The following is a 22,674-nucleotide window of genomic DNA, read 5'->3' on the forward strand; positions in this document are numbered from 1 at the left end:
GAAGACTTATGATTTTCCTTTCCCCCCTCTACTATACTGAATTCTCTTTTCTTTTTTTCCTGTATTTTACCATTTTCTATAATTAGATCGTCCCTGTTTGGGTTTTCTTAAAAATATTTCTGATAAAAAACACTGTAAATCTTACTAAAGGCCACATTCACACATTTAAAGCACTTTGATACCATTTTAAATAGTCATGGCTTCTCCCAAAGAGTTCCTGGAGCTGTTTTGTTAAGGGCCCTGAGAGTTATTAGGAGAGGCCTGACAGCTGCAATTCCCAGCATGGTATAATAGTCAATCCTTTTGCGCAGGGAACCCTGGGAGCTGAAGCTTTGGGAGGAGAATGGGGATAGTCTAAGAACTCTCACCACCCTTAGTAAATTACAGTTCCCAGAATTTTCTCCTTTTGGGGATAAAAGTGCTATCACAGTACTTTAAAGGTGTGGTATGAATGTGACCAAAGCAATTGGGAACAATGCTAACCCATTATTCCATTCCTGCAGTGTGTCCTTGATTTTCCTTCTTTAAGAAAAATTACAGTGCGACACACAGCACAGCACCACAACAGACACATCCCACTTACTCCAGAAGTTGAAGCTGCAACTACACAGGCAGATAGACGGGACCTCTAGTAATAACCCTAAGGCCGTTTAAAAAGCTGTTGACATCTTATATTATCTTTTTGTATGATTGTACGCTTACTTTTTGTATAGCATGAAAATAGGATGAATAATTTATGTTAAAATGTTTATTTTTGTATCTGTTTGCCCTTTTTTCTTTTCTTTCTTTTACAAATTCTGAATAAAAATTTACTTGCAAAAAAATAAAATAAAAAGCTGTTGACATCTGTTTTCCCAGCACTAAGAAGCTGACAAACATTGGGATTAATAGTGTTTGCTGATGTCTCTCTGCTAGGTATAAGAAAACCACAACTAGCACAAGACCCTTCTTGAGAGAGAAGTACTTTGATACTCAGCTAAGGCTGCTTCCCTTAAAAGTTCAACCCTGGAATGAAGAAGGCTATGAAGTAGTTCCAAAGTAGTTAACTTATAAAAAAGATATAAAACCAAGGGAGTTTTCACATCCTCAAAGAAATGAGGAACGATGTTGGAGGCAGCAAACCAACAGTTTTTGCTTCTTCATCAAGTTGACTGTTGACCAGAATGGAAAGGCAAATAACATAGCAAAACCAGACTGTTAACTTTGTAGACATAGTTATCAGTGGTATTTACAACATGAGGATTTCTGTTTGTGGAGAAATATCACATCTAAGGAAATATCAAACTGCATATCTGTGAGTTATCAAGTAGTGAGTATGTTAGCATGGTCTCTCTGAACTCTAGTTGTTGATCAGGTCTGTTTCCAAATTTATCCTTTTAAAACATACTACTGATTGCATCAAACTCTCTTGACTACATCTGCAAAATCTTTTGGACTTGTTTTCTTTGGATCTGCAGTGGCTAATCTCTCAGATAGTGCAAAAACACATGTTTAAACCAGAAACCGACCTGCCATTTGAATGTTAACAATGCACAACTGCATCTGTGTTTTCAAGTCAACATATCTACCTTCGTGTTATTTGGTGCTACCTGCAGAAGCCTATCTATAAGTGAGACATAGAGCATGAGTCTGTACATGGGTGTAGCCAGGATTTTTGTTAGAGAGGGCAAGCCTTTTGTTAGGGGGGAAAGAACCTCAGTTTGCTATATATTTTTATTGATTTTTATTGATGGGAGGGCAGCTGTCCCTCCCTGCCAGGGCTGTCTTACCTATAGATGCTAGAGGTGCACCGGGGTCTCAGGGACATCAGGCCAAGAGTCCGGGGAAGAGCCCACCCATTGGTCAAAGCGCTGTGGTGAGCTCTTCTGCTATGGGCGGCTCTGCGCCGTGAGTTGGGGGGTGACCGAGCCAGCGAGACGCTGAGGTGGCCAGCTGGCTCCACCCTCCTGCGCGCCTGGGACTGGGCAACCGGGGGGGGCAGATCTTTGCACCCAGGCGCCACATATGCTTAAGACAGCCCTGGTCCCTGCCCCCGCTGGCTATGCCCATGAGGCTTTATGTGTTTAATTTGAAAGTAAATCCTATAGCATTCAATAGAATTTACCGACAAGTAGTTATGTGAGGGACTCCAGCCTTCCAGCCTGGCCATGTGCAGAAGTTCCACCCAGTTCATTGGGCTTTGCTGCAATGTTCTGTGCATAGAATAGAAGCCTTAGGCATTCTCTCTTCCCTACTTAATACATTTTAGTTCATTGTGGCATTATCCCATAACTATATTCCTCTGTGACGAAAGAAGATTGTATTCCTGAAGCATCACAAAAAGGAAAAAAAATAATGATTTTGATCTAGCCCTCAAAGTTTTTCAAGATACAGATAAAGAACTGATGGTTAAACCTGCAGCTGTTTGGTATTCATATTCAAAATGGGGCCCACAATCAATGGCAAATGCAGTCAAGTAATTGGCCTTACATTGGGCATCCATGAGGTACTTGGAGTTTGCATTGCCTGTGCACTTTTCTTTGTGGCTCAGTCCTGCAACTTTCCTCTGCATCAGGGACAGTACATTATAGACGGGGGGTGGGCTTGAGGAGCTTTTGCAAACTACAGCCTGGATTCAGGTTCTGCATCAGCACAGCATTCCTGTGGTATTGAGTGAAAATGGGAATAAAATGCATTGAAATCTTTCAAGTCCAGTTTCAGAAGGATGGATGCAATGAGTATTTTCCTCCTCCAAAACCTTGACTCTAAATGTAAATAATTGTATGCACTTACACTTGTACCTCTGGTTACGAACACTTCGGGTTACGAACTTCGCTAACCTGGAAGTAGCTGCTCCTGGTTGCGAACTTTGCCCCAGGATGTGAACGGAAATCACGTGCCAGGAGACCCCATTAGCAAAAGTGCGCCTCAGGATAAGAACGGTTTCAGCTTAAGAACTGACCTCCGGAACGAATTAAGCTTGTAACCAGAGGTACCACTGTAATTAGCTTCTTACATTTATATGCCAACTTTCTTCTGTCATGGGACCATCCTATCCAGGCACTGACTGGACCCAGAACTGCTTGGCTTCAGCAAGGCGGTGCCTTTAGGCCACACCCTGGGATGTCTGTTCTGTTGGCTAAAAAAACTCTGCTTCTCCCAGCCCACTGAGTCTGGGGGGAAAGCTAGCCTGAGCTGCAACTCAGTGTGATGATGGATGGCATCAGGACCTGGTATATTGGGACCTTTGCCAGGGCCTATGTGTCAGCTTAAGAATGGACCTCCAGAACGAATTAAGTTCTTAACCCGAGGTACCACTGTATATGTTAACTTTAGCTCTTCCCCTCCTTGTTTTTTAAAGATACGTTTATTTAGTTTCTGGAATGATGAAAGGGGGCAGGGAGGGGAGAAAAGAAGCGGCTGCATTTTCTAGAAGTTAACCTGCTTGGCAGGGGAGACGGGAAAGGGGGCAGATGTTCAGGAGAGGCCCCCTTGCACAATCTGAGGTATTTTTCTCCTCATGTTTCAGGATTCAGGTGCAGGCATCGTTACAAATTAAGCCTGGGGTGGATGAGGAAAGAACAGGCAGAGAAGGTAGAATTGTTCTTGTGAAGAGTTGCTGTAAGGAAAGCGAGGGGGAAACAAGAAACCAATTTTGTTTAAAAAGAATTATGGTAATGTCATGCAGTGATATGGAAAGGAAAGTACTCATATACATGTGTATAAAAAAATAAGGTGAAAAAGAAGTAAATCATTTAATGCAACAAGGAGCATATAAATTCACAGTAAAGGGAGGGAAATCCACATTTTCAAGACTCAGTTGTTAGTACAGTTTTTCTAGAGGTTTATACAATTCTGAACTTGTCAAGAGAGAAAATCGTCCTAAAACATCTTTCCATAATGAAGCATGAGTCAGTGGTAAGCTCCATCCATGTTCCTTTTGGGCCACATGGGCTATAAAAAATATCCATTTACATAGAATGTGTTTTTATTTGTTGGCTTAGTTTCTCCATTAAGGTGACTGTCCAGATTTGTTTAGTCCTTTCTTCCATCAAATTAGTCAAGTTGTTTTCAATGTCTTGCTGCCGCCTTGGGCAGATCCACATCATACATACAAAGCCTATCCTATGGGCATATAAAACACACGAGTTCCCCCCAAAGAACTGTAGTTCCCCTTCATAGAGCTTCAATTCACAGCACCCTTAAGAAACTACAGCACAAACATATTGGGGCAAGGGATGTAGCTCAGTGCTTGCATGCCAAAAGTCCCAGATTCCATCTTGGATGTCTGCAGGTAGGGATAGGAAGGACTGCTGCCTGAAGCCTTGAAGAGCTGTTGCTGGTCTGTATCAACTGCATTGAGCCAGATGGACCAGTGGTCAGACTCAGGTATCAGACGGCTTAAGGATCAAAGCTTCTCACAAGGAATCCAGGGATTTGTAGGTAGGCAAGGTAATACAGCTCCCTGTCCCCTTCTCACATAATAACAGTTCACACAGGTCACTTCAGGAGTGGGATTAATACTTAATCTGATTTAAGTCTGTGGTGTGGATCTGACCACAGACATTTCTGTGATGTATTCTGGCATGTAGTCAGTGTTGTTATTACTTCACGCAAAAGGGAACGGTTTGTCCTCTCTTTGGAAACAAACAGGTTGCATGCTTTGCTGTGCTAGTGTTTTGCAATTTACATACACAATTTTAGGTCATGTGGTTTCCCCAGATGTGTTAAGAAGCTAGAACCATCATTAGTAACCAGCTTGCGCCTCTGGCTCACCTGACGTCTTCCTTGCTATTTTTAGGGGATGACTCAGTCGCTCTGTATTACAGCCACTGAGAATCTCTGTAGACTAATAGCAAAAGCTTTATGCCAAGTGCTGCTGAAGCCCAGCAGAATACTGGAGCACGTAGATAAAACCAATTGGCACTGTTGCTAGGAAGACACAGAGGCTTTGTTTGCCTTTCTTTTCCCAGAGAAAGAGCTCAAATAGGCAAAGGGAATATCAAACAGGAATAAAACCCTTATGATGAAGAGAATAAAGGCAGAGCCAGTGGCATTTCACTAGGGGCTTCTTAATACCGACATGACTGTTGTGCAAACAGACATGTACTTGAATGTCATTTTGCTTTCAAACAGGAAAAAAGTATAACATTCCAGGTCTTTTATTTGTTTTAAATTAGCTTTATTACACCCACCAGTTGGCAAATAATGCTGCCTTGCCCAACTTCTTCCACTGTCTTGTGGCACATTCATTCCTACTCTTTCTGTATGAGACTGTGATTTCTCTGCCCTTTCACCTTTCTCTCCAATGTGGCTTTCCTAGAGCCAGTTCTTATGGAGCAGTGGTGACTTCCCACACCAGTTCTCCCCCCTCTCCTGTGATCTCTTGTGTTCAGACATTTCACACTTAGTGGTACCATGTGCTCCCAAGGGCCACCTGGTGCCCACTAAGTCCAGGCAGGGCCTTTAGCGTGGTGGCACCTGGCCCTTTGGAATGCACTTCCAATGAAACCAGTCAGGCACCTGCAGCATTTGTTTTTAGCTGCCTATTTAAAATTTCTCTGTTCATCTGGGTTTTTACTGAAGGGTGGTCTAGGAATTGTTGTAGAAAATGGATTTCAAGTTCTGATTTCTTGTAAAGAGTTCCCTTCCTGCCACACATTTGCTGGGCTGGTGGTATGAAAGAGAACAAGAAATGTAGCAGCTGAATAAAGTTTCACGGTCATGGCATGAGAACAGATTAACACAATGCAATGTGCTAGCTAGATTATCAGTGAGGTCCAGGGCAGCGCCATCTACTTATAGGGGAGATGGGAAGAAAGAGGTAGAGACCAATAAATGCTAATAAGCCAAAACATGGTTGAAGGGACATTGTATTGTGCTAGGCCTGAACTAAAAATCACTGTCCCCAATCCAGCACCCTATTTGTGGGTGGCCAATCCAGTACTGTACCTGGTTTCGGGAACAGTGATCTCACTCTGACATGCTGTTGGGGGGCTGGCATGAGGAAGATTGCTTACCCAAAAGAATCCATATTACCATAATTACTGGAGAAACACTGCAAACATAACTCTGCTTAGCAAGGAAGCTGTATGTTTTGTTTATACTGGAGGCAGACCTGCGTCTGGCCATTGCTGCTTTGCCCTGGAATCCTAGCTGTAACCTGATACCTGCAGCTCCTAACTGCAAAGACTAATTGAATCAGTCCACAATCTCCCTGCTGACATGTAAAGTGCTACCCTGTCTGTTGCTATCTTTAGGTGGGATTCAGTCACATACCTGCAAATTCAGGTTGTGCAATTAAAGTTGATTTGGAGCTCTTGGTAAACACCCCACTCACTCCACAGACTTTTTTTTGCTGTAAGGAAAGTGACAGAAAAAATGCACCGAAAAAGTGGGATAACAATTGGTTGATGCAATGTCTTCTTACACCCCCACAGACAAATCAGAATGATTCAAAGGGAAAAAGCCTGCCACTGCCATATTAAGCCCCCACCCCTCCCAGCAGGACAAAGCAACCTGTGCCTTCAGTACATGTATACGCCTTTCATGACCCCTGCTCCTGGGCAAACCACAGAGAAAGGTGTGCAGCCCTGGTGCATATACCAGCTAAGACTGGTGTGGAGGGGCTTCTTCTAAGACCTCCTGGACAGTAGCGTTGCTAGGGGGGCAGAGTACCCTGGGTGGTACTTACCTTGGGGTAGCCTGCCAGAGCCCAAGGTGATGTACTGAGAGGGACATAGTTCCGGCAGTGCCCCCAGCCCCAGCTCGCCGTGCCCCTATGGGCTGCTCACCCTGCCCCCAGCCACCCCAACAGCTTTCTCTGCCACTGCTCCTGGAGAGATTTGGAATGTGACAGGGAAATGCATTGAAAACTGTGAGATAAAGGAACGATGAACGAGGAAGCATGTAAACGCCCTGCAAGCAAATCAGGATGAATACTCGTTGTCATATAAACCGCCCTGTAAGCAAATGAGAAAAGATGCTTCATCATGACCGGGCGTAGCCTAAAAACGGAATAAGCTTTGCCCAAGCATATCATGATGAATGCTCAATGAACAGGTCCTCTGAAAGGGATGCAGAGGCAAGGGCAGCAGTTCCCATTCCATTCCAAGCATGCCCAGAAGCCGCTATTTTGCCACCAGGAATACAATGAGATGATAAAGATGGGCTAAACTTCAGAGAGGGATTTGGTCTGATTCACAATTAATGGATCTTTTCCCAGCAGGGAAAGTGCCAGAGCTCAGTGGTAGAGCATTCTCTTTTGCATACAGTAGGTCCCGGGTTCGTTCCATGACATCTCTAGTTAGGGTTGTGAAAGACCCTTGCCCCAAATCCTGGAGAGCGACTGCTGAGTACAGTGGCACCTCGGGTTACAGACGCTTCAGGTTACAGACTCCGCTAACCCAGAAATAGTACCTCGGGTTAAGAACGTTGCTTCAGAATGAGAACAGAAATTGCGCTGCGGCAGCAGTGGGAGGCCCCATTAGCTAAAGTGGTACCTCAGGTTAAGAACAGTTTCAGGTTAAGAACGGACCTCCAGAACGAATTAAGTTCTTAACCCGAGGTACCACTGTAATTGAAAGACAGTACTGAACTTGATAAGCACTTCTAAACATAGAGACACTTACCTGAGAGTAAACATGCACAGCATTATGATGCATGAGGAGCAATTGTTTATAGAGCACCTATGATATAGTTAATAATAATAATTAATAGTAGCCTGCCCATCTGACTGAGTTGCCCCAGCCACTGTTTTGAGATGCAATGAATAAAACAGATTTGATAAATGATTGCATCAGCCACTAGATGGCACTAGCAAACCTGAATAAACTCAAGTGATACAATGCCGAATTGTGACTTCTTGTGAGGTAAGTAGCAGCAACTTGTTCCAGGTCATCCAGTGGGTTTCTGGGCCAGGTGGAGATTTGAATTAGGGTCTCCCTGAGCTAACACTACACCACACTTGGTTTGTACAGCCAATTGACCTTGGGCACAACATAGGCCCAAGTGAAAAGTGGCTGGTCACTAACCCTGGTAATAAGACTCATTAGCTGCTAACCATAGGTGTATTTTTCAGGCAATGTCTTACTCATGATGCTGATCAACTATAGTAAAGGTAAAGGTATCCCTGACTGTAGTGGACAGCAAATAAAGAGACCTGGCCTGAAACTGGATAATACACCCTCATTAGAGAAGATGTTATTTGTGTGGCTGGTTAGGTTTACACTGGGTATTCAACTAAGTTTTACTCGGAGTAGTTGCATTTAAATTAATGAACCTAATTAAGTCATGTCCATTAATGGGTCTACTCTGAGTAAATCTTAGTTGAATAGCACTCTATGCTTCTATGGAGCAAATTTATTCTGCGCTTGAGGCAAGCTCCTTCTACAAAACAAGCATCTAATCCTGGCTTTAATCAGCTAATTAATTGAAACTGTTTAGGTGGAAAGGGAAACGTTTAGGATATTGCCTGAATAATTTAAACTGGATGCTTTGTAACTCAGAATGATGATGGTGGGGATAGATTGGAAAGGTAATAGAATTTGGTTTACCATACTATATTTTCTTCTAGTTCTGCGTGTTTCTTGCTCATCTTTCTTAATAATGATGGAAAAGGCTCTCAGTGGAATATAAATCATTGTGTCTCTGTGTTCACTAAAGCAATTTTGAATCTCTACCATAAGCTTTGTTCCCCTGGGCCATACTTTGTGCTGCAGCGATCACGCTTGACTGAGATTAACTTCTTCTTTGTCTATATTCCTTGTATCAATTTGAAATCCACATGAATCTGCTTTCCTTTTGAGTGTAGCTTGACTATTTAACATACATTTCAGGAAAATCCTACCATCATTTGAAAGGTATGAATGCCCCCTACTGGTAATTTTAATAATACAGCTGGATTGCAAACCTATACCCTGTCCATTGAATTCAAATGAATCCCAAATCTCAAGGCAAATTGGGGCATCTTTGAGAGACTTGGGGCTTGACAAAGGTGAAGTGGGCTCTCTACAAATCAGGCCACACAAATCAAAATGCTTTGTGGCATGTTGGCAACCAATGCATGAAAAATACTATAGACAAGCATCTGCTAAAAGTAAAATAAATGCCTGTAAGTTTACCATAATACCAGGAGTGACTCAAGGGGGGAAGGAAGAACAAACACTAGAGCCCAGTAGGGAGGGAGAGAAGAGAATATTCTCTTGGGTCTGAGAGGTCAAACTTCTAGTCAGATAGGACAATTTTATCTACAGAGTGAATCCTTTTTTAGTTCTTACCTTCCCAAAATAAACTTTAAGGGTGACTAACACAAAAGCCTCTGAACAAATTTGTTTGCAGTTTGCCAGGGTTGTTACTCAGGGGGCATCTCTCTCAGACTAATTTCAGGCAAAATGCTAGGGGAGATTAAGTGATTCCTTTATTTCCCTGTGTGGGAAAACAACTGCTGCCATCTTTCTGAAATTTGGCAGGATTCATCCTCTTGGAAGAGGTAAACTTCCCTGCAAATTTCATCAAATTCCACACCCAAATAATAAGAAATATATTGTGAGCTGGCAGAAATTCACTGTTCAAATAGGAGTTAACTTTATTAACAAGATGATTATCTCCACAGACTTGGTGAAGTGTCATGCCTAATGAGCCCAGCAGCTCACCCCTGGTAGATCTTGCCTCATGAATTAGCTGCAGGGACCAACAGCCCCTGCCTTCCCACAGCTGTCTAAAGTCCCCTCATTTCCAGGGCTTTCCCCAAGCAATTGTAGACTACACCTGCATGAAGCCATCCTCTCCTCTGCTCTTTTCATGCCTCTTCTGGTTCTGGGAAGCTGGGAGGGGGAATATTGTTGCAGCAGGAGGGGGAGAAACCCGTGACTCTCCACCAGCCTGACTCCTCTCTGCTTCTTGGCCTGTCTACTCCCACTCTCTGATTCTGGGGTAGATACCTGCTCTTTTCTGATTATTATTAGGCCTGCATAGCATGAAAGGGGCCAATTTAAACTTGAAACCTGCATGAATGTTGTGTAGATAAGTATTTCTGTTGACCAAAGGATAATATATTTTAGGGAAATGAAGTATTTAAATTTTATGGAATTCAAACTGCAATACAATAAAGTACAATATAAGAAATAAAAGGAACAATAAAAACACAATTAAGAATCAATATTAATATGTAATGCAGGCACACTGTGGACCACTTGAATGAAGTTCATGGACCACTGATGGTCTGTGGACCACAGTGTGGGAACGCAAAATCTAGATGCAGCATTGTGAAAAAGAGTGTAACTTTTAGATGTTCATTCAGAGACAAAGTCCAGGAGAAATTCCTATTCAGGCATCACAGTGTTTTGTATTTGACTTGCTTGGCTGCTTTTGCATTTAGAACCATCTGGTTTCATGCATTTTTAACTAGAATGGCGTTTGCTTCACCATATTCCACCAGGCCTTGGTGCTCGGCTGTTTTCATCTATTGAACTGTTGGCAGGCATATCAGTTGCTTACAAAAACAACCTGTGTACTAGGTTCTGTTTCATTTGCTATTGTTGGTTTAGGATTAAAAAACCTAACTGAGCAAAGTACACCAGACTATGCTTATGTTAAAGTCTATGCATGTTTACAGAGAGACTGTTCAAGTGTGTTTTAAGGATGGGGCGGCCAGTTGAAAAAAATTTCAATGCTGCTTCTGTTCCTTGGATAGTTGCTAGATGAGGACATTTCAACAGATGCCGCTTGCAATGCAAACGACACCTGCTGAAAATCCCTATTCTACGCAACTATTAAAGGTATAGGACGAGCCCTGCCTTCTTTTTTCACCTGGCCAACCCTTTTGCTTAGGGTTGCAGCTGTTCAAATGTCTCTCTGTATACATGGCTCTGCATATGGAAAGTGCAGACATGAAGAGCAAAACTCTGCTTACATATCATTTTACACAATTGCAATAAGCTATATTGTTCCTGGAGCTGAGTTTCCCAGCCAATGGGGGGCTCTCACTTTTGGTTTCTCAAACCCAGGTAGCAGTGCCAATGTGCTGTCACCATCTGAACAGTTTTAAAAATATAGCTAGCATGAATCAGTGAGTGGGAGAACTTCTTTAAGTCCTGAACCAGAATCTATCTCCGCAGTCAGCAGCAGATATTTTAATAGGTTAGTGTCAGGCTCTTTACATCAAAATGAGACACTCATATTGACATGTACAGAGCTGAGCTTCAATAAAATTAAAGGAAGGATTATATCATTTCCCCACATTGAGTCTTTATCCCCAAACTGCCAGAGCTTTCCAATAGAAGCCAAGTCGGGGTAGTTTAATTCTCAAAAAGCTGTTCCTTCATTCTGGACTTGGCAGTTCCTCCTTTTGTATTTATTTATAGATACTAATGCCATTCTTTCTCGCCCCCTCCCAATGCTGCCCCCGCCCCAGCTTGAAAATGTACTCTTCAGATATTTGAGACCATTCCCTCCCTTAAGATCTATAATATCAATGACAGCTGTGTTGTGTGTGCAGATCACATAGCAACTTGGTCCAGCTGCCTGCCAGAAACGCTGGCGCTGGCTTCTCCCATGACCACATTTTAAATGTATGTGAAGAACAAAAGGCAATGAGGAGAGAGGAAAGGGAAGCTGGAGGAACAACTGCAAGAATAGGGCATGGCTTATAATACTCAAGTGACTTATTTCTTTTGAAAAAGCCAGACAATTCTAGGGTTTATTTCCGTGGCGACTTGCTTCCATTCTTGGAACCAAAATGCTAAGGAGGGGAAGCCTCTTGTGTCACCAAGTGGCTGACACGTTTTTAGGGCTATTGGGAGACGTCCCAGCATCATTGGCAGAAACATCTGGAAATGTGTGCGTTTCCCGTTTCTGATTCAGTGTGCTTCCCAGTCACACGAAGAATAACTGTAGCTGAATTGCCTTTAGCATCAGGCTGTGGCTGGTCACAAGACTTAGCTTGGTCCTGACTCTGACTAGGAGGGAGGAACCTTTTTCCTATTGAGGCCCCCATAAACTCCAGGAGACCGAGTTTGTTCTACGTAGTCTACCCAGTTTTCTACCTTCCACATGACGCAGAAGAGGATGTGATCCCGAGATGTTATGGGCCCACCCTGGAGATCAAGAGTGAGCCCACAACATCTAGAGCACTGCCTGTTCCCACCACTGTTCTAAGGAAAGGCAAACATTCATCTTGTGGCATTTTCACTTTTTGCAGACTTAAGAACATAACAAGGACCTGCTGGATCAGGCCAATGGCCCTTCTAGTCACGCATCCTGTTCTCACGATGGCCAACCTGTGGGGAAATTTCATGGCACAGAAGTGACTGTCCATTTGCATTGTCCCAGGGGGGAAATTAAGTTGCTGAGCTCTAATACAATAACAAATGTAGAAAATGTAATTGTTTAATCCCCTTTCCTTGCTACCACATTAATGCCTCTTCTGGCAGATTCATAGATACTCTTAATTTGAGACAGAGGAACATCAAATGTTCCTGCACATCGGTGAATGAAAGCACCTACGCTTGAAAATTCAACTAAAAGGCTTGCAGCTGAATCATGTCAGGTTGGAACCCCTCTTTCCCTGTGAATAATATATCTATTTTCTATGTGGGGGAAAAATAATTTTGTACATGTATTTCTAAAAAAAAAAAAAAAGCCGAAATCTTGCAATCTGTGTTAAATAAAAGAGACCGAGGAGTAATAAGCACCAAATGGCACTGCTTGTAGCTACGGAGCCAAAGAATTTCAAGATTCCAGTAATGGGAATGCACGGTATGCAAGAATCTGTGCTTATTTTGCAATGCTATTTCTATTGTTAAAGATTACAGTGGCATTCATTTAATTTTCTTTCTTTCTATAATGCTACCAAGAGGGATATTGACAATGGGACAGATAACTTTGGGGGCTGCCTTTCTCCAGGGCATTTCTAAGAGGCAAGCTAGGGTTGCCTTGAAACCTGTCCTCCAATTCCTATTTTTTCTTTACCTGTGAAAGAGGCTTCTGTTTTTCTGCCTTACATGAGACACTTGAAAATTTATTTGATTTTGATGGGTGTGCAATTTGGAAACTGATGCACTTGTGTGGGATAGGCATGTGTGTGTGTTTTCTTCCTATCAAATATTTCTCCAGTGCTCACTGCAGCCTTCCCACCTGCTTGTTCTTTCTGATCTGAAAAAGGCCAGAGGGTGAAGTTAACATCATTATGTCTTCTCCTGGATTTTAATCGATTAATTCAATCAATATTTTTTAAAAAACAAACCTGCCCCAATTTCTTAAAAAGCAAAAGTACTTTACACAGTCCTTCTCTTCCGCACTTAGTTGAAAGCCTAGCTGAGGAGACCAAGGGCTTTTCAGGAAGTGTGGGCAGCTAGGAAGGCTGAATTGTGCAGACAACCAGAGATGCCATTTGTAAAATGAAAGAACACTCAACAAGCAACACCTTGGCAACCTGGAGAGTAATTTTAGCACAACAAAAACACTGCAGCCCATGCAATAGACTTTTGCTGAAATTGTCTCACTTCTTTGACAGATACAACTTCTTTTCTCATTGAGAACGGTTATTTAAATTGCATAAATTTTCGGCACAGCACTGAGGGAAATTGTGATAGCAGCCACCACTCTTTTTTTGCCAGAATGCTCTAGAATTCCACAACTCCCATTACTGTCTGGGATGAAAGTGGCAACAAAACTCAGCTCCTGCTGCACCAAATATGATTGTACTACTCCATCCAAATAGGTATTAGGAAGCAGGAAAAATATGAAAACTGAGCTGAACGAGCCTCGTTCAGTTCAATTTTTCATTTGTTGAGAAATAAATTCCCACCTCATGTGGACTTTGAGATTGCATTTGCACCAGCAGCTGGAGTGAGCATTTGTGAGGTGGGTGCCTTCAGATTATTTTGTTTCTCTTCAGAATTCAACCTGAGATCATTTGGAAAAGAAGCCTTTGTGCACTTGCCTAATACGTTTGTTAGGGAAAATGTAGGACACAAATCAGATAGTTTTTTATTAAAAAAGAAAGCTTGCAATAAAATTCCTCCAATTTCACAATCCTTTAACTTTTACAGTTGCAATATTTTACTAATACAGAATAACACAGTCTCACATATTTACACTATAGTCCTCTATATAACAAAAATAGCCATGTTGTACTACTGAATAATGTTTCTCCAATATCAACCTTAACATCTCCATATTTCCTCCCACAGCTGAGTCATTGTCTAAGCTGTAAAGCAGGCTTCCTCAACCTTGGGCCTCCAGATGTTTTGAGACTACAATTCCCATCATCCCTGACCACGGCTCCTGCTATCTAAGGATCATGGGAGTTGTAGGCCAAAAACATCTGGAGGCCCAAGGTTGAGGAAGCCTGCTGTAAAGGACAGTGAGGACACAATTAACCAAAGAAATGTTTTTTTAAAAATAAAATTTTTAAAAAATCAATATTTGTGCCACGATTTCAGGCAAATCCCTTTATATATGATAGGTCAGACTCCCACATTTTCCAAATGATATAAAGTGCATTGGAAGGGAGGGTGGGATATATAAGGATGCATAATAAAGTAACAGCAACTTCACTAGCAGTTGAAATACATTTGCAATACTGTACAGAATGTGTCGTAAAATGAATTCTTCACAGAACTATTTCAGCGCCGCATAGGCAGACAATTCACAGCTGCCAAAATATGTTAAGATAAAAAAAAAATGCCTATGCAAATGTCATTGGGTAATATTGATGATTTCTGCCACACACATACCCCTCCTTTATAAGCCGATTCAAGGTGAGATTTAGAAGGTGATGAATTGCTTCCACTGTCAAAGCAGGGATGTTTTGTTATGTATGTGAGCATTATAGTGTTTAATGAACACTGTGAATGTTAATTGAACTGAGCATCCAATTGAACTGAGCATTCAATTGGTTGTATTACTTATTTTAAAGGGACAAAATCATTTATTGAAATAATAATAATAAAAAGAAATAAACAGCTTGGCAAATGGAGGAAATGGCCTTGTGATAACACAGGGAGCCAGCCAATCAGTGCTGTACACAGCCAGCTTCTGCTGTAAACAGCAGAGTAGCTTGCATGTGTGAACACAACTGCTTTTCACAGCAGGCTGATTGTTCAAACTATTTTTGTCTGACACATTCTAAATTCAGGGGGGAAACAGCAGGAGAATGAACTGTTTTAAGAGTGTTCTACTGTAAAACACTGTTTTGGTAACTAGAAATAATTTCAACATAACTGCATAAAAGGAGTATTTTTATTCATTTATCTACCTTTAAAAAAATTATTGGCATTTGCTGGTATGGTGTGCATTCTGCTACATGACACGGCAGGAGAGAACTTTGGAGCAATTACTGTAAACCAAATACTTTTAGCGTTATGGATGAACGTTATACCAAATGGACGTCTTGTTTTAGTTTAAAAACTACTTTAAATAAAAATAAATATTTTCAGGAAATGGATGGAATGTATATTTTGACAAGTACAAAATCATTTTAAAATGCTCACGAGGTACAAGGAACATCTTGCTATAAAAATAACAGCCCTTCCCACCCCAACCCCTAGTTTACATTTCATTCTATTTATAAAATGGTATATAGCCTCAGGTTGCTTAACATGAAAACAGGAAGAAAAGGTGATACTATGTACATGTTAAAAAACACTTTTGATATTTCACATCTGTAGTAACCATATACATATACATTCATGGCAAAGACGTGTATCATCTGATGCCTTTAAAAAGAGGCAGTATTTTAAAATTAGAAAATAAGGGGGAGGGGTTGATGACAGCATCCTCTTCCTTCTTTTGTCCTTTCTTCTTTGAATTCCTTCTTGCAAGACAACGTTTTGACCAGAAAGCAAAATATTTTTGAAGAGAAATGAGCATAAGATGATGCTATATTACACTTTCAGCACCTTCAATCCTTTTCCCGTCTCATTATTGTTATAGCCAAGCGGGTACATCCTTTCCCCACCCCACATCCCGGCCACTAAAGAATTAACATTTCTACCAGTGACAGATTTCCAGTTGCTGGATCTATGATAGAATTAAAAGTGGGCTTCTGGCGGCTGGAAGTCAGGCAGCAGAGGGCGCTCTTCTACTTTGCTATACAATGCATTAACAAACACCATCTGGTATGCCAAGACCCTTCTAGACTAGAAATTCTCTCACGTTGTTACTACTGCAGAACTATCAGTTAGGTTCTTTGTTTTGACAAACGGTTGCATAAACTAAGTTGCTTTGTATCAACTGTTCCAATTATTATTATTATTATTAAAAAAAACAACTTTACTTAAGCTCAGCCTTTCCTCAAATAACCCCTTGCTTTAATGGGTTGCCTTCTGCCTACTTATAACAGGCCCGCTTGTAGATGCATGTATTCTTGAGAATAAGCCCTGCAGAATGCAGCAGGTCTTTCTTTGCCAGGAGAAATGCATAGGGCTAGACTGCACACTCAGGAAATACAGCCGCCAATCATATCTGCTTATGAAGGTATCCATGGTGTGCATTACATTTCCTGAACTGCCCGATCCTTTTGTATCTTTTAGGCTGGTTCCTCTTGTTGCCAAGAGAAGCCGTCCCACAGCTGATCAAAAATAGGGCTTCTTCTCCAGCTGCCTCAGGATGGTACGGGAATAGCCCAGCTGGGCTGCCGTAGAAGGTGCCTGTTCTCAGGCCATGCCATGTATTTCTTGGTAAAGGCACACTCTAGGTGACTGGCCATGGCAGTGACACTGCTCTTAATGTCTGTGAGGTGGTTTCTATTGATGGCAGCGTAGAAATACTGGAGGAAGAAAGTTGGGGGCTTGAATTCTAACTGAACTCCTGGGCAAAACCTCAGGTTGTTCGCTGCCTTTATACTGTGCAATGCAAACACCTCTAGCCATATTCATATAGCAAGGTCTGGGAGGGAATACTGGAAGGTCAAATTTAAAATGGTACCTATTCTTAACACTGGTGAAGACAATAGAGCTATACATTGGTAGAGAACCACAATCCTGGGCTCGGGGCATTTGATCAAATGGCAAAGATCATATGACTTTGGGGGAGATTTCTCACACTCAAATCTTGATGTAGCAACAGCTGAAGGAAAAGATGGCACCTCTCCTCAATCACAAAAGCTGATTACACCGGCAGCTGAATCTGACCTCAATGCTGGGAGTGGGACAGAAGCTTCCACTGCACCTGAGGAGGGGGAAGGGCAGGACACGTGGAAGAGGCACAACACCTTGCCACATCTCCCTGTACCTCAGCAGCTGTCTCACTCTGACGAATGATAAAGTTATTCCTGTACAGCAGATCTGGGGAAACTTTGGCCCTCCAGATATTGCTGAATTACAACTCCCATCATCCTTGGCCATTGACAATGCTTGCTAGGACTGATGGGAGTTGTAGTTCTGCCCAAGGTTCCCCATACCTGTCGTACAGCAAAGATATTCAATGCAAATCATACTCCCCTGTTCACATGATGGCTGCTGCCTCCTAGGCATTCTGAGGCTAGAGTATGTCTAGAAGGAGGAGACACCCAAGCACCTTTGAACTTCCTCTCAGCCTTCTATTTTCAGTCCTAATTGATCCATGCTGTAGTTCAGTCACTTACAAGGCTGGAATCTCTCTCTGAAATTTGACATAAATCCATTTTCCAAAAGAAACTTCTTTGGATACAAGGGTCTGAAAAAACCTCTGAAGTATAGGTGACATTTAACTGATTTTCCAGGACTATTTTGCTTTGTTTTTGCTATTTCCATATCAGTTTAAAGGCTTCCATCCTCCAGTAAATAAAGGCCTGGTTCCTGTACTATAATAACAAATTATCCCTGAAGGATCTCTCAAAGAAAGAGTGCAGAGCACATCCTTTGCATGCAGAAGTTTCCAGGTTCAATTCCTAGGAAGACCAGGTAGCAGATAACTGAAATCACCTTTGCCTGAGACCCCGGACAGCCACTGCCAGTCAAGAATAGTCTATAGTGGGCCAGATAGACAAACAATCTGACCTGCTACAAGGCAGCTTCCTAAAGCAGAAGATGCATGTCAAAAGAACCAATGTTTCCAGAATTATGGTTTGTACTCTTTGTGGATTCTACATTTCTACATTTTTTTGGCAGGGAAATGAGATGGATGAATATGTTGTTAATTGGGAGTTGGCCATTAGCCTTTTCCTCCCTGTCACTTCTACATGGGCAACTAGGCAGAATAAGCTGAAAGGGTGGTAGCTTTGGTGAGGTGACACAACTCATGCTGTTCTGTCAACTAAGCATTAGTGGATGCACCAGTAACAACCTCCAATACTTGAAGTGACATAAAAGTGGTGCTCAAAGCTATCAGATAGCACAGAAATTACAGAAGAGACGGGGGAGGAACAGAGGCAGGAAGATTCACTGGGTCGAAGCCAGCTTTTGCCACTGCAACTCTGGATGCATGGTAAGAGGTTATAAAAGGAGTACAACTTACAGCACAGCTAGATGGATACATACTATTTGCGATCTTGCTATATTCATGCGAGCCACATAGCAATATAGGGTCGATAGGGACCGTATAGAAAACCCACATTAAAAGGTGGCTCCACTAGATTAGGACTGCACTTTGCTTCTTTCTAACTGAATATGATATTCCTGACGTGCCTCAGAAATAATAAATTGAAATTGAAGATGGACCTCTCCACAAAACGCATGCCCAACCACACTGGAGCACAGGGAAATGTGAATTCCAGAGCAGAGATAGCAAATGCTTCCATCTTACGGTTCCTACATTTTTAAGTTGGGATAACTGAGTTTGTTTTCACAGGTACAGCTTTACAAAACCTGGTAGAGCTGCGATGTAAGTTACACGTGCCAAAATTCTCTCTTCTCCTTAACTACTGGAGGTCTGAAAAGACTAATTTGAAAGCTTGACCCTCTCAGTCTGAAGTTGGCCTGAAACAGCAATAAACATAAGTCTCAATTTATCCTCACACATTTATTTTGGCTCAATTTAAATGAGATTATGAAAGAATAAGTAGAAGATGGCAGCTTTTTTTTTTTTTGAAGGTGCCCACCTTCCCACACATAAGCCTTCAACACGATGAGGCAAGCATGATCTTTCAAAGTGATTTAAAGCTCACTGAAAGCAATGCTCTATATAGGAGAATTACAACAGCTCCATAGTAACACTTAGGGTTGCTTCAGATGGAACACCAAACCAAATTCATGGTGCTACATGAATAAGCCCCTTAGGCGTGTATTCCCCTCTTCTCAGGATAGACATTCAGCTCCTACCACCCACTGCAAGGTTCCCCTCAGGAAATGAAGAGCGAGGTAGCTGTTGTAGCCATTTTGCCAGGCCCTACAAAATCTAGCCACTGAGTGGGAGGGAGAATGTGTTTCTATTGCATTTTTTTTTTTAGCACAGGCTACAGTGCTAAGCCTATTTACCTACCGCAATTTAAATCACTGTTCATACTGTCAGGAGTAATAGTGTACCCTTTTATGAAAGACAACAAGCTGAAAAGTCCTCCTTAACGCTGAAGTATTTTGATTGAAATATACAATTGCCCTCTGCATCAATAGCAAATCCCCTGAAACTACAGCACAATACAAGATCTCTTGAGTCCCAGCAGTTTAATGGCAACCCTTTTCAACCTATGCAGTTGAAACCGACAAACCGACAGTTAATTCATTTTGGAATGTTTCAGGTTTCTATTACAATTCAAAAATATGACATGGGAAGAAGAGCCTCATCATTTTCTTTAACCCACTGGGGATCTACATCCAAGTGAGTTCAGAAGCCAGGGAGCAAGAGTTGACTTCCATACCAGGGACAACAACAGAACACTTTGTGAGAGTATCTTTTCACACATGCCAGTAAAAGTGCCTCAGTGCCTCTGAGCCTCTTTCCTACTGTTTGTGCACACTAGTGAATTGCTTCAATGCAGGTCTGAATGTGCTAGTTTTTCATTTGACTAAAGGTTATGCGGGGAATAATCTCAGCCCTCGTGTGCTTTTGCTGTCACCCATGAACACATGTCCTCTACCTGAGTTGGAGGATTGGCCCTTCATCTAGCAGAATGAGCACAGAGCTGTACATCTGATGGAGAGTGTGCACATTCTTACCCCTATTGACTGAAAGGGACCTTGGAAGTAGGAAGTGTTTTCACCTATGAACAGAGGAAGCAAGAGTGAACTAGAGTGTTGGTGGTGGTAAAGGTGGTTGTGCAAAAAATAGCCTCAGTCCATTTGTAACTTTCCTATTATGGCCAATATCACCTAGCTTCTCCCCCCACACTTCCAGAAATTTCTGTTCTCTTTTCCCCTTACCACAAAGAGTTTCAATGAACTTCAGTGCTCTGATGGCCAGAAGGAAATCTGAGTGAAATACCTCTGAAGAAGAAGGGGGGGGAGTGAATCTCATTACATACTAATCATAGGGAAGACCATTAAGGAATGAGAGATTTGTGATTGCAGAAAATATAGCAAATAGGCTGCAAGAACAGACTGACTTTTAATCCCATTATTATCATCTTCATCTTCTCCCACTTGCTATCATATGTGCAAGCCATGAAACTCTGAATACGAACTAATAACATTAAGTAGCAAGTCACCAACTTCAGTAAATCCAGTCACCTATCTCCTGGCTGGAAGACCTGGAAGCATAAATCTCCAAATCCCACTAAAACCACCATGAAAAGAAGCTTCAGACCAAGACACTGCTCTGAAGCACCATTTCTTTCCAAAGCAATGTTTACCTTATTCACTAACTTGGTGACCCATAACTTATTCAGATTTCTGGGCTGAACTTTTGAAAAAGCTGGGGGAGGGGGTGTTGAGAGGAAGAAAGACATGTCCATCCGAAACCAGCTATAAATAATCACCTTGGAGTGCTTTCTTCTGCTTAAAAAAACAACAACAACCAGGGACTGAAGAAAGGTAGCAAACACACCAGCTGTCATTTCAGTTACATCATTACGAACCACCAAGGAGGTGAATAACTCTTCTGATCACCTTCCAGTGTCAGTGAAATGGACACACTGAGTTAATGATGAAATTGCATCCAAGCAGACACGTCTGTTGCTATTGCTTTTCATGACCATCCTAGAATGGAGCGTACTGGAGTTCACAAAACGTTCTGGACGTGTGTATGGTTACGTGTGTGTGTGTGTACATGTGTGAATGAGAATGCATGTGTACACCAGTGGTCCAAATCTGACAGAACTTAATTCTTTTCCTTCCCCTCCCCACTACTGCCCTTTAGTTTAGTGGAAGGGTCTTTTGAGCTGCTTTTTCAGGATTTCACCTCTTCGCAGTCTTGGTCAGTAGAAAGCTCTACATCAGAGAGTCCAACCTCCATTGCCATGATCAACGAAATATCTGAATCGCTACTGACGGCTGGCTCCTGCTCACCTGAAATAAGAAAAGAATATTAAAGCCAAATTCTCACATCCCCCAAATTCCAACTTAGCTCCAACAATCTGATCTTAAATAAGAGGAGATGCCATGTATTGAGCCAAGTACTGCCTATTCTAATTGAAAGAAGCTCTCACGGTCCAAGGCACTGAGTGGCCTTTCCTCTCCTCACTGGTCTTTTGAGTGGGAAATATCTGGGATCTTCTGCATGCAAAGTGTAGTGTCATACCCCTGAGCTGTGACCACTGGTTCCTCTTTCGTGTATTCTTAACTATGTGTGTTACTGTTCCCTCAAACCCTTCCCCAAGCCAGTGTGCTGGATTGCTCAGTGGATGGATCTTGGGTAAGCAACCACCTCAGCCTCAGCTCTTTGTCTGCAGCATCTCAGGAGCCTAATGAGAACACAACCGGTTGGCAAGGCTTGCTACATCTCCTGAACTTTAAAACAATCTTCCAGTTAAGGACAGTTCCTCCCCTGGATTGTTTTGCCTTTCAATCTACCTCTCTAGAATTCCCCATTGCTCTGTTCTGTTTGTTCTCCATCTTCTGCAATCTCATGCCTGGTTCCAATGCTATGAAGTAACATCAAGGGAAGTACTTCCATGAAAGGAATGTGCAATCTCTAGTTTTTCTACATGTATACAAATACTAGGAAACTGAAACCACTTGTAACTTCCTGGCAAGTGTATATATGGTGGAAAAACTTACAACGATGCATGTGTGGATTTATTTTGTTATTGCAATACTTAATGGCCCACATTTCTTTTGTGTAAAAGGAAATTAAAAATCATAACAAAAACAATACCAATAAAACCCATAGGGAAATAAAAGCAAAAACAGAAAAAAGTTGCATTAACAGACCGGCAAACCAATACCAAATTATCACAGAGTAGCCTCTTGATGCATGATTAAGCAATTATGTTTTTATCCAGTGCCAAAACACAGAGAGAAAGGAAGACAACTGGATCACCCAAGTGTAGAACTCCAAACTCTGGGTACTACAATCAAGGAGCTATTGTCCCTTATGCCACCAACTACATCTCAGATGTTGGTGGAATAGAAAGCAGGCTTTCCTGGAAGATCAATATATGAGACACACTTCCACTGTACAGAGAAATGTCTTCTGTGACCAAATTGTGTTATTGTTAATTTTTTAAGGCTGTCTTGCATCTAAGTCCATGGCTTTTTAGATACATACTTCTTCCTATATTTTGCCTGCAAGACTTCTGAAGCGGAGGAGTAGCAGCTGCTTGAGTCAAGCAACAATGTATAAAATTGTTACCGTACTAAAACAGCTGGATTTCCTATTGGCTTTTCAACAGTAACATAT

The 22,674-nt window shown here is 41.9% G+C and overlaps 1 protein-coding gene across 1 annotated transcript in view; it reads right to left on the bottom strand.

The window, feature by feature from the left end:
- Nucleotides 1-20,278: 20,278 nt before the first annotated feature.
- RNF150 (ring finger protein 150) overlaps nucleotides 20,279-22,674 on the bottom strand; it is a 90,294-nt gene continuing 87,898 nt past the window's right edge. The window contains exon 7 of the mRNA XM_082237716.1: nucleotides 20,279-21,341. Within this exon, the coding sequence (XP_082093842.1) occupies nucleotides 21,223-21,341 (119 nt within the window). The 3' untranslated portion in view covers nucleotides 20,279-21,222. The remainder of the gene's footprint in view (nucleotides 21,342-22,674) is intronic.

Source organism: Podarcis vaucheri, assembly GCF_965113315.1.
Source record: "Podarcis vaucheri genome assembly, chromosome: 9".
Taxonomy (NCBI): domain Eukaryota; kingdom Metazoa; phylum Chordata; class Lepidosauria; order Squamata; family Lacertidae; genus Podarcis; species Podarcis vaucheri.